This window comes from Ictalurus furcatus, chromosome 5 (genome assembly GCF_023375685.1).
Source record: "Ictalurus furcatus strain D&B chromosome 5, Billie_1.0, whole genome shotgun sequence".
NCBI classification, from domain to species: Eukaryota; Metazoa; Chordata; class Actinopteri; order Siluriformes; family Ictaluridae; genus Ictalurus; species Ictalurus furcatus.
The window spans coordinates 10,006,864-10,020,118 of NC_071259.1; the positions used below are offsets into that span (position 1 = coordinate 10,006,864).

General features: G+C 37.2%; 1 protein-coding gene across 1 annotated transcript in view; it reads left to right on the forward strand.

The window, feature by feature from the left end:
- The window catches only part of cacna2d3a (calcium channel, voltage-dependent, alpha 2/delta subunit 3a), a 418,100-nt gene that overhangs the window by 221,380 nt on the left and 183,465 nt on the right, over window positions 1-13,255 (forward strand). Inside the window, exons 10-11 of the mRNA XM_053624733.1 lie at window positions 4,771-4,860; window positions 7,819-7,932. Coding sequence (XP_053480708.1) covers window positions 4,771-4,860; window positions 7,819-7,932 — 204 coding nt within the window. The remainder of the gene's footprint in view (window positions 1-4,770; window positions 4,861-7,818; window positions 7,933-13,255) is intronic.

Consider the following 13,255-nt stretch of genomic DNA (forward strand, 5'->3'; position numbering starts at 1 on the left):
TAAGTTTATTTCATAAATGGGTTAATATTTTCAGGGTTATTTTTACCCTAAGAAAATGTCAAATATAAAAATGCTGGGTTAATTTTGTTTCATAAATGGGTTAATTTTTTGAGGGTTATTTTTACCCTAAGAAAATGTCAAATATAAAAATGCTGGGTTAATTTTGTTTCATAAATGGGTTAATATTTTCAGGGTTATTTTTACCCTTTGAAAATGTCAAATATACCACATTATAAACAAATGTGTCAACATGGTATCTCTTTTATTTATAGACAAGATGGTGTTCAGAAATGTATTGCTAGAGCTGCTAAAATTGTGTTTGTGTATAGACTCAAATAAGTCATATATTTAAGATGAAAACATCAGATTTTGAACAAAGGAGATGTTTTAAACTTGCAAAAAAGATGGTGGTGCATTTAATGTCATGTAAACTGGACTGTTATTGGACATTTTTGCTTTTTCTAGTGTACAGTAATGGTTTTATGTATAAAAATATTGATACAAACCTTCACACCTGTTTGTCTAGTGTCTAGTATAACTTATGTAGCCACAAAAAATAAGTCATGGATTTTCCGTTTCATCATGTGCAGCAGTAAAAGACCTTGGAGTGATTATTGACTCCAGTCTATCATTTGATGCTCATGTAGATAATATTACTAGGATAGCCTTCTTTCATCTCAGAAATATTGCTAAGATAAGAAATATATTGTCACTACATGATGCAGAAATTTTAGTTCATGCTTTCGTCACCTCTAGACTAGATTATTGTAATGCCACACTGTCTGGATGTTCCAGTAGGTGCATTAACAAACTCCAGTTAGTCCAGAATCCACTTGCTAGAGTCCTAACTAGAACCAAAAGATACGACCACATCACCTCGATCCTATCAACACTGCATTGGCTCCCAGTGAAATCACGCATTAATTATAAAATACTATTATTGACTTATAAAGCACTAAACGGTCTCGCGCCACAGTATCTAAACGAACTTTTGGTTTTCTATGATCCACCACGCCTACTTAGATCAAAAGGAGCAGGCTATTTGTCTGTACCTCGAATAGTGAAGGCTACAGTTGGGGGGGAGCTTTCTCTTACAAAGCCCCACAGTTATGGAATAGCCTTCCAATAATGTTCGGACTCAGACACAGTCTCAGTTTAAGTCTAGGCTTAAAACTTATTTGTTTACTCAAGCTTACCATGAGTAGACTTTCTGTTACAAAAGCACAGTCTTAATCTCTTCCTCTCTCCTTTTGCCAAGCCACACACGATTTTATAGAGACACTAGAGATCCTGATCCTTTCTGCTCTCTGGACCTGCCTGATCCATTCGGATGCCCTACCTCTGGATGGAGCTCTCATCTACTCCAATTCCAGATGGACACACTCATTGTGGTTGCTGGGACTACGGTTGCTTCTAAGGCCCTGGGACTGCAATTACAACATGCAGTTTTTCACTCGGGTCTCCTTTGAACAGTGGACTAGTTCAACAAACAGACTTCATATTAAACTATAATGAACTTTCATTCACTATATGTTGTTATCCAGATGAGGATGGGTTCCCTTCTGAGTCTGGTTCCTCTCAAAGGTTTCTTCCTCTTAACATCTTAGGGAGTTTTTCCTTGCCACTGGCTTGCTCAATTGGGATAAATTCACACATTTAAAATCCATTGTAAAAAGTGCTATACAAATAAAATTGAATTTAATAGTTAAGGACACATTTTGTGTTGCTTTTAACACAATCAGTGTGTTAGTACATGTAATGCATGCTGTGTGTTAGTACATTTCCACACAAAAATGCATTAAAAATAACACAAAAATAACACGTGTTGTTTATACTTTTTCCCCTACAATTATCCTAAAATGCGATTTTCTACTAAGATGCTCACAAGATAAACAAACAGTTGCATGAAATTCAGGTGACATTTATTAAAATCCTTAAAACATTTTACAGATGTAAGAATTGGAGTTGATGCATCTTCTTACAAATCTCCCTGCCATCTGGGAAGACAAGAGTGCCACTCCCTTCCATTTGAAAAGCTGTAAAAGAGCAAAAAGAGTGTTGGTCAGTTGCTAGCTACAACATATGGACAAATGCCTGTGGGAGAAATTGAGAAACCGAGTAACTGAATTACAGAATCCCAAATTGTGTCATTTTGGAAATGTGACCTTCACTCTCTTAATGAACAAAATGGCGCTGTAGCTTCACCAGGAAAATCTAGCTAACTTGCAAATATTTATTTTCCAGTCTTTAGCACCTCACTACCAATATTTTTGCCCAACCTAATTAATTTAACCAACATTACAGAGATAGTAGAAAGCATTACAACCTACTGTAATCCCCATCCTCTCTTTCTGTCATGATAACTTTGTGAAGAACTTTTGGCCTTGACATTACTGAGCTAGCTAAGTTCCATTAGCCACCGATTGTCTGCACCTGTTCAACCAGCATTAACATTCACCAACTACATGAAGAAACATGGTCCTAATCCGTCCTCCTAATGCTAATTACTACAGCTTCCCGGGTTACACTATCCTAAACACTTGCTAAATGTAGTTAACGTTAACCCACTTTCAGTATTACATCATGGTGAACAGCTGTAATGCTAGCTTCTCTTTAACTCTCAAAAAGGTAATGGGAATGTCTAACATAACCAGAAGCTGTATGCTAAAGTTATATTATCAGCTCAGGTGAGCATCTAAGTTAGCATCACTCATTCCTTCTGTGATTGGTGAAAGCATCCAGCTAGCTAACCCTAACTTGGAGCCTCAGATAAGATGCAGACCCAGAGAATTATAGAATTATAACCTCAGTCCATATTTCACAGCCAACATAAACACATCACACTAGTAGTGTAACACCAACACTGAGGAAGCAGTACATGATATTCACTTTTGAAGCTGTTGCAGTAGGTAAAGTTAATTCTCACTTGCTGAGTTACTGTTTTTCCAAATGAATACATTTTCGAGAGCTCTCTGCCTAAATATCACAAACTCAGCCAGGCTTTTTCAGCAGCACTAACGCTAAATAGTGATGAATGCTAACTTACCTGTGGTCATTTTGCTTCCTCGCCTCAGGACTCCAACTCCGCTGTCACAATCAAAAGCTCAAAGCAACAAACCTTCACTTTGAAGCGAATTCAGAGTTGGATGATGACGTCAGCAGCACAGTCGGCAACTTGATTGAACAATAATTAAACACGTTGTGTTGGTCACTCGTGAGATTTTTATTTACTTATTGGATTATTTAACACAACATGTGTTGAAATAGTATTAACACAAAAAGTGTCTAGGACATTAACACATCCTTTCTTAGTGTGTTTCTCCAAAGAAATCTAACAGTCTGTCAGTGTGAAAACCGATACCTGCACCTGAGGCAAATTCAAACAGTCTGCACTGAGTTGATTTGACCCAAGGAGCTGGGATTCACCTGTCACTGTGTGACCTCTCTAGGTCGGGGCAGGCAGAACACAGACATGTTGGAGGCAAAGGTAGTGGAAAAAGTGCGTTTTATTGAGGTTCAGGAGTGGGAGTGGAGGTGTAGAGGTGACTAGAGTAGAGTTGGGGGTCGAAGTCTTTCCAATGTGGGGAGCGATGAACGGGTTAGAGCAGCTATGAGACGGGACCCAAGAGGCGTGGAGCAGGCCGAGGGTACCAGTGAGAGGCGCGGCGCAGCCGGGGAGCTTCTTATCCTTTGTCTATTTCATCGTCGTCTGCTTCTAGAAGGACAGAGAGCGAGAGACGCGCGTTATCAGACATGCACATGAACTCACCCCTCTGTGCCTGGTGTGCTCTTTTATAGCCACCGCTCTTCTGCAGAAGGGTGAGGAGCTGCCACTCCAATCATCTGTTGTCAGCCGTGTCTGTTTCTGCTACCCTGCCTTACAGCCATGCGCTCCTTTGCTGTCCAAAACAAATGGGGTGCTGAAGAGGCGCTATCCGTTCAGCACCCAGCCAGCAGTTGCGCAGGCCCGCCGTCAAACAGTGAAAATGACCCAGCCACTAACCCAGCAGTTAGGTTACAAACTACCCCAAAACTACACAAGACTGAGAAAATAACCCAATTAAATGACTCAAAAGGCTCAACCTATCATTTGGGTAGACAACATAACCCAGCATTTTTTAGAGTGCAGGTTACAGTAAAATTTCCAGTGCAACTGTATCTCAAAAACCACACAAGACCTTAAAAATGGAAATGTTTCTTCTCATTCTCAACCTTTGCATGGGGAAACAAGCATTAATCCCCCTTTCCCTCTTTGCGGTATATCTTACATCATCTTATGTACATCATAGACATACTGTCTGCACTTACACTTTGCTGAAATGTTTTTGATTGAATTAATTCAGTAGTCTGTGCACTGAAAGCGCAAGCAAATCAACATAAAAGCAGCTTGTATCTGTCAAAAAACAAAATTAAAAAAATGATTCACTTAAAATAGGTAAATAGTATTTCATCAGAGTATATAATGTATGGAGTATAAGAACTGTATGAGGATTAATATTTGTTGAACAGCGGGTTGCACTCTGCCCCACCTGCCCCTCTGTATAATCTTACTCTTAGTTTAGTAATTACTTTAGTAAAGTTTCCCTTAGCAGTTGGGTGAATGGGTTTTTAAAAGGAACTTGCAGCTAAAAGCTTTTAGTGCCACTTAGGAGAACTCCTAGTGGTAAGATACAATTTTTTGTGAATAAAACTACAGTTCTTCTAAGCTTTTTGGTGCCCTGCGTGTATCTATGAATGGACTAAGTTCTTATTTTTGTCCTTTCTCTGCAGCATTTCCGTGAACACCTTGATAAACTAAATGCTAAGGGTATAGGGATGCTGGATATCGCTCTAACTGAGGCCTTTGAGCTTCTCAATAATGTGAGTAAACACACACACACACACACACACACACACACACACACACACACACAGGTTTCTTCTGAAACGTCTTATCCCCACACACTGGTGAGGTACTTTTCCAGGTACTCTTTGTACTGGTTTAAATTGATTTATTTAATTTAACAAATATTTTTGTATTTATCACAGTTTATCATATTGATATATGCACATCTCGATTTACAGAAAAAAATTCTGCTAATCTACAAGTTTTATTTAGATATTCTAAACCAAAAAAATACACAGTAGTATGTTTAGTTGCTTAACTATTTCCATTATCAGAATGCCCATTATTAATAGTGTTAACACTGTAATATCCTCAAATATTAAATCCCCAGAAGTCATTAATAGGCTACCCAATGAATAATTACAGATACAAATGAATCAAAAAGTTGATTATAGAGCACATGTGTCAAACTCAATGTTTGACACATGTCAAACAAATGTCAAACAAATGTGGCCCGCCACGTCATTTTATCTGGCCCGCGAGAACGTGATAGGTGCATGATTGTCTTAACATACGTTTTTGCTGTTCTCATTCCCAACTCGTAAAATACCGACGAGTTGTCACACCCCTAGGCGTCTGATATTGACGCAAAAGGGACCCTTCCCCGTCTGTATGAAATGCTCTGGGTTCTCAACTGACTCCAATGTAAACCCCTCTGCGGCGGTAAGAGACGCTCAGAGCAGATGCTCCAGCCGTCCATTCACTCCAATAATAACGCGATCACGGCGATACATGACGCTGTGAGCTTCAATCTGATTGGAGAATCATCGGTGTCGTCGGAGGTCGAGGATTATGGGTAATGTAGGCCTTTCCGCTATCCAAAACATACGAATAAAACTTTATTTCTCAGAATCGAAGGAGAAAAAAAAATCATACACATAAACTACATCTGCAGCACGTGAAGGCGATTTGGAATTGCGAAATCTCCACAAATTAACATAAACATGTCCAAGAAGAGAAAAATTGTTGCACAAGGAAGGCAGTTTCACGAACCATGGGAGAACGAATACATGTTTGTACTTCAAGGTGAAAAACCAGTATGTCTTTTTTTGTTATTTGTTAAGAGTACAATCTACGTCGGCATTTTGACACCAAACACGGAGCTAAGTATGGTAAATTTAGCCTCCAAGAAAACCAAAGAATTGCAGCAGAATTAAAAGGCAAACTGCAGTCGCAGCAGAATATGGAATTAGCAGGAAATTTAGTAACACAGCTGGCTGAAGAGACACGCAGCTGTCTATCTTTTTCATTAGCTGTGGATGAAAGCACAGACAACAAGGATACAGCACATCTATCCATTTTTATTAGAGGCGTGATGCCGGACCTCTGTGTCACTGAGGAGCTCTTGGATGTAGCTGCCATGCATGGGACCACAACGGGCCGGGACATTTTTGATGTAGTGGAGAAGTCTGTAAGTAAAAATAAATTGCCGTGGGAAAAGTTGGTGGGACTAACTACAGATGGTGCACCTGCGATGTGTGGAGGAAAAACAGGCTTGTTTGGACTAATGAAGGAGAAATTGCCAAAAAAAAAAGTAACTGTCACACGCCCCTGATAACGTATCACTGCATCATCCATCAAGAAGCTCTGTGTGGAAAGGTTCTGGAGATGGATGATATTCTGACCACGGTCATGAAAACAGTGAACTTTATTCGGGCGCGTGGCCTGAATCACCTCCAGTTCCAGCTGTTCCTGCAGGAGGGGGGCTCAGAGCATGGAGATATGCCATACCATACAGAAGTTAGGGTTAATATCATAACTTGTTTATAATATTTTTCTTTATTTGCTTAAATACTTTGAACACTGATTCAAGTAATGTGGCTTTCAAACTGAACATTTATTTTTACATCTGTGTAAATGCATATGTAATATTTGTAAGCTGAATACATAATAAATACAGTAACAGTTATTTAACAATATAATAAGGTGTTATTTAATTTATTTTAAATTACATTGCATTTTATTACATTCATACTGTTAATGTGGCCCATCGAGGGCAACCATTATGCTGATGTGGCCCTCGGTGAAAATGAGTTTGACACCCCTGTTAAAGAGTGTTTAAAAAACACACTTTCTTATTTCATAACATCTCCTAATGTTTTATTAGTTCATAATAATCAATAAATAAATTGATTAATTGAACTATAGGACGCCTTTATTTATTGGCCAATTTCAGTGTAATGGAAATGTAAGTTTATGTACATTGTTTAAATTATATTTCCAGATTTTATGCATGTATGTAGTAGTATGGTCCTGTTCATACAATATTTACTGTATGTGTGAACAGTATACAAGGATAAGCTGCATGGAAAAATATCTAAATGACTAATAATGAATAATCTTTTATGCATCATTCTTTTTGTTACTAACTGTTGCTTTTAACAATAATGAAGTTAAATAAGCACATTAACTTTCAACACTCAGCTCAGTTTACTTTTTTAATTAGCATAGCATGTGTATGTTTAATTATAGTAAATAAATTCTTGACTTGATAAAGGCTTACATGGCTGATTGATTATACAAAAAAGCTAACAAGCACACATGTCTGACTTTAATGTGAGATAATGGATGGAGTTATTAATGAGAATTCCCTCTAAACCACTGAAGTGCACTCTGGGATGTACAACAACATGAGGTTGCCAAGGCAGTTAATGGCCTCTCTTCAAGTGGACAACGGCATTTGTGGTATTTAAACCATGAAAGTGTTTCTGTTCAATGATAGAGAAATAAAATTATTCTGGTTATTAATATACCAGCTGAGCATTATTTAGTTTCTTGTGATTGTTTATATTAGTTAAATTTTAAATAAATTATTTTAAATATTTTTATGTTATATTAATATAATTTTATTGATCATGACTTTGAAAATGAATAAATGAAAAGTTTTAAGTATAAGTATATGTGTGTGTGTGTGTGTGTGTGTGTGCGTTCAGTTTAATCAAACAGGTCGTGGAAGTGTGTGCAGTCAAGCCATCATGCTGGTGACAGATGGAGCAGTGGACATGTATGACACCGTCTTTGACAAATACAACTCACCAGACAAAAAGGTATTGGTTTTTTTATGCAGACATTTTTAGATAACATATTCTGAATTATGCATTATTGGATAATGCCACACATCTTCAAATGTGTCTGTTTGCTTCCTTCTTAATTTGTGCATACAACATTAGTATTGTGCACATGCTCTATTGTGATTTTTGTAAAATGAGAGGTGACAATTACCAAAATTGGCTATTTAACTGCCAAAATTGTTGATCAAGTTAAACTAAATAGATGTACTAGTTGAACTTAAGCAAAATGAGAATTAAACATAGTAGAAGAACAAGAAAGTGGAAAACATGGTTTAAAATGACAGTTGTCATTTTATCAAGTGTAAGACTGATGTAAGCATCCACCCAAAAGTAGGGTGTAAACAAAATTAATATTCCAATTGTCAAATGTCTACCACACTCAGTGAGGGGTGGACAAATGATACACTAAGAAGTGGTAGTTAACATGAGTTTATGAGCAGTTAAACAACATAAAACAAAGAACCTTTTGTATCAGACCAACCAATTTTTAGGTGAAAAAAGTATAGGAACAGATAAGTCTTGAAGTAAATGAAAGTAAATAACACTTAATATTTCGTTGCATATCCCTTACTTGCAATAACTGCATCAAGCTTGTGACTCATTGACATTACCAAATTGTTGGTTTCTTCTCCAGGCTTTTACCACAGCCTCTTTCAGTTGTTGTTTGTTTCAGGGGGTTTCTCCCTTCAGTGTCTACTTCAGGAGGTGAAATGCTGCTCAGTTGGGTTAAGGTCTGGTGATTGACTTGGCCAGTCTAATATCTTCCACTTTTTTCAACTGATAAAGTCCTTTGTTGAGTTGGCAGTGTGTTTTGTATTGTCTTGCTGCATGATGAAGTTCCTCCCAATTAATTTGGATGCATTTCTCTGTAAATTGGCAGACAAAATGTTCCTGTAAACTTCTGAATTAATTCTGCTGCTACCATCATGAGTTCCATCATCAATAAAGATTAGTGAGCCTGTTCCAGAAGCAGCCATGCAAGCCCAAGCCATGACACTACCTCCACCATGTTTCACAGTTGATCTATGTTTTGGATCATGAGCAGATCCTTTCTTTCTCCACACTTTGGCCTTTCCATCAATTTGGTAGAGGTTAATCTTGATTCCAGAAATTTTATGGCTTCTCTCTGTAATTCTCTGTGAATTCCAATCTGGCTTTCCGATTCTTACTGCTGATGAGTCGTTTACATCTTGTGGTGTGGCCTCTATATTTGTGCTCTTGATGTCTTCTTCGAATGGTGGATTGTGATACCTTCACCCCTGCCCTGTGGAGGTTGTTGGTGGTGTCACTGACTGTTTACAGCTCTCACAATGTTTCTGTCATCAGCTGTTGATGTTTTTCTTGGCCAAACCATTTACTGTCTGTTGCTCAGTTCACCAGTGGTTTCTTTCTTTTCACGACATTCCAAATTGTTGTATTGACTATGCTTAATGTTTGTGACTCTAATTGATTTTCCCTCTTTTCTCAGCTTTAAAATGGCTTGCTTTTCTCCCATAGAAGCTCTCTGATCTTAACATGGGCTTATCTTTTTTAACAATAAATGCAGTCTTCACAGGTGAAACTGAATAATCATGAGTAGATGTTAACAGCTATTTATTGCTTAAACAATGAATCTAACAGGACACACCTGGGTAACAAGAAACACCTGTCAGTTACATGCTCCAATATTTTTGCTCGCTTATAAATTGGGGTACAAATCCGATACAAAATGTTCTATGTTCTGTGTTTTACACATCTATATATAAATACCAGGAAATAAAAGCTGAAATCCTAAACTGTCTTCTCATATTAATAATTTATTCTCAAATCCAAATGTCTTCAGTCTACAGTAAAAACAAATGCATTGTATCACGATTTGGAGACGGATGCAAGTGCAGATAATAAGTTTAATAAAGACCATAACAAAAACATAAAAGACACTAAGACCTTATCGCAAAACACTATGGCAAAGACTAAACATAAACCAAAGACCTAAACACAATAACAAAGACAACAGTAAAGAAAGACAAATGTAAGTCAAGGAGTGCAATGCAAACTGTGGCTATATACACGAGTGCTCTTTAACAAGAACATGATTCAGGTGCATTTGCTCATGTGACTGTGATGTAGTAAGGTGCAGTGGCTGCTGGGAACTGTAGTCCAGAGTTCCTTCTCTGATACATGACACATTGGTCTTGCCATTCCAATAGTTTCGGATGGGACTGTATTTATTTTCTCCTCATTTTACTTTTAAATGTATTATTTTAAAGACCTTTTTTCCTTAGAGGCTAGAATGAATTAATATATGATACAGGAGAGATAATAAGTTATTCATGCTAGTTTGATCTGTTACTGTATTTACATTGTAGGAGAGAGTTGGTATAGTTTTAGCACAGCACCATTGTAGCATGCTTTATTGATTATTGAAATATAGATTGTGTGCTTTCCATTTAAAACCAAGCCAAGCCAAGTGGAGGCAAAGAAAGAGAAACAGGGTGAACAGTGATCACAGGGGAGTGCTCAGGGTGTATCCAGAACAGGAATGAGTAAAATTTAATCCTCAACCTTGCAAATTATCCTTGATATTTCTTTTAACTGGATATTTGAGATTGGAATTAGAATTATTTGACATTGGAAGGATTGGAATTCTTATTACTCACTGCTTCTGACCTTAACATGAGCACGCGCATGCAAGCACGCACACACACACACACACACACACACACACACACACACACAAAATGAGCAGATTGTCCCAGCAGTGATGTGTTTATAAGATCATCAGCAATGCCTGAAGCTGCACATTGTGTGGATGTGTGTGTGCTAAATCATGGTCAGGTCTCTCTCCATTGAGGGCCAATGCAGTGTTAATGTTCTCCCACTGTGCACTACTCTACTTATGCCCCCTCTTTGCGCTTCACTGTTAAAGTTTCCCCCTGGTGCCTCATTGTTAATGTTCCCTCCTTGTGCTCTACACATAATGTGTTCCCATGTGGCCTGATGACAAACTGCACGACTTATCTGTCCATGTGTTGCACAGTTAATGTTCCTCTTCTCTTTGTGTCATGGAGTCACTGTTCTTCTGAGATATGACATATTTAATGTTCTTCTATGATGCTCAAGATCCCTGTGGAGGTGATATAGTAATGCCATATTCAAAACTGAGGACCTTCAGATGTTTATTTTTCTCTTTAGTAGATCAGCAGAGACTGAATGTCCCTGTCTACATAAGTATCACTGTATCACAGCACATTAAGGCAGAACTAATGGATAATCATTCTTCAATGAGTTTAGTTAAGTGTACAATTTGTGAAATGAAGAATATGAAGAATGCAAATATTTTGAAGTTTGTACATAGGTGCAGACTAGATAAAAAAGATTGATTGAAGACAGTTGCTTTAGTAAATAATGCCATACGCCCAAAAATGCAATCAGTTGATAATCAGTTATCATACTTTTGTACATATTTATTTTGCATTTACAGAAAGCCTAGCACCTAGCCTAGCATTAAAGATTCTAAATGAAGTTGCTTTGATTATTTAGTGCTTTGCAACCAGTTTAATGTTGCATGTTGACTTTACTAATGTACAGTAAATTAAATGGCATAATGGCAACAATTAATTTTTGCATGTTTGTATTACGTTTTTGTGCTTTTGTGCTCCTTACATATATGCACACACTATGATAAGCACTGCACTTGCACCATTTATCAGCTGTCATCTTTTTTCCTACAAAAAGTTTAAGTCTGAGTGTATATTTTATTTTGTATCTGAATATCAATTTTTGCATGTATAAAATATTGGGAAATTTGTGTATGCTTGAACCTCTCCTCTGTGACTCTTGAAGAAAAAAAAAAGGATGGTAGGTTGGGGCAGGTTGGCACTACTAACCATGGTAGAGGGCATCTACTCTCACAATAGGCATTTATCATCAGCACCTTTGGTGTTGTTGCCATGGCAACGCTCTTCTCTGCACAGACCTCTGCCAGAAGCTGGCATCTTAGTTTTGGAACGATTGCTGGGTTTCTGGGATTGAAGCTGGAATGATGGTGAAGCTGCAAAATTAAACTTCTGTAATTCTGTTTTATGGCTTAAGATGATCCATGTCATACTTCATCCAGCAGTCACTGAACATTCTATTCTATTTAATACATAGCAAGCACACATCATCCAGTCAGTGATCCATCATTATAGTTTTTTTAGTAATACAGTGTAAAATGGACTTTACAAGGCACAATACTGTTGTTTCTTTTTAATCTTCTTTTTAATTTCATAATCTCAAAAATATATATATTTTTTTATGTCTAGTTATTTCTACAAATTATTTGTAATATAAAGTAATATTTTATTTTATTAACTGAAATTATTTATTTTATTAATTATTTTATTAACTGAAAATTTTAGCAAAAGTGACAATTTTGACACAAACAGAACATAAGCATTAAATACTTAACATAAATATTATGTTCCTCATTTTGGGCATGCATGGTTTTGTCAGAGCAAGTCTTGTGTGCAGGATGGTGGATACTCTGTTGTCAAAATTTAATATACTGAATTTAAAATTTTATATACAAAACATGCAATAAATTTTGGGTGGCTTTTCTTCTTAGTACTTTTTGGCTGCTCAGTAAAATCCAGCTGAGATGATCTCTCTGAACAGGTTAATCCAATAAATTCACCATTTGGCGATTTGCATTTGATCACATAGCTAAGGTATTTAAACAGCCAAAGAGCCACAATTTTTCAATGTTTTAATTAGAAAGCCTTCAGAGCAGTGAACCAATAATGTTGTAGCTAACGTCAGATAACATTAGTGTTAAATATTACCAACATTATTTAGCTACAAGCAGTGTGCTTAATATACACTATGGTTAAGGTTTATGTAAATTCAGTTGCATTCTGTAAAAGGAAATAGATATATGGCATACATGAGTTGTTGCTGTGAGCAAATAAGACTAACCATAGTAAATAAAAAATAAGGGAGCAGTCTCTTAGTGCCCCCTCTGGCTCTTTCCATTAGAATTCATTGTCTGTTGTTGGCTGTGTGTCTATTTAAATGTGTGCAGCTGTGTGAAAATAACCAGCTCTCAGGCTTTTATGAATTAAATATATGTTGCGGTGTAGTCTCTTTGGGTGAGTGACACATCCTATACATATTTACATTCTTTTCATACACACACACATTCATACAGAGGGAACATCCATCCATCCATTTTCCATACCGCTTATCGTACACAGGGTTACGGGGAACCTGGAGCCTATCCCAGGGAATTTGGACCACAAGGCAGGGGACACACTGGGTGGGATAGAGAAGGAGTCAT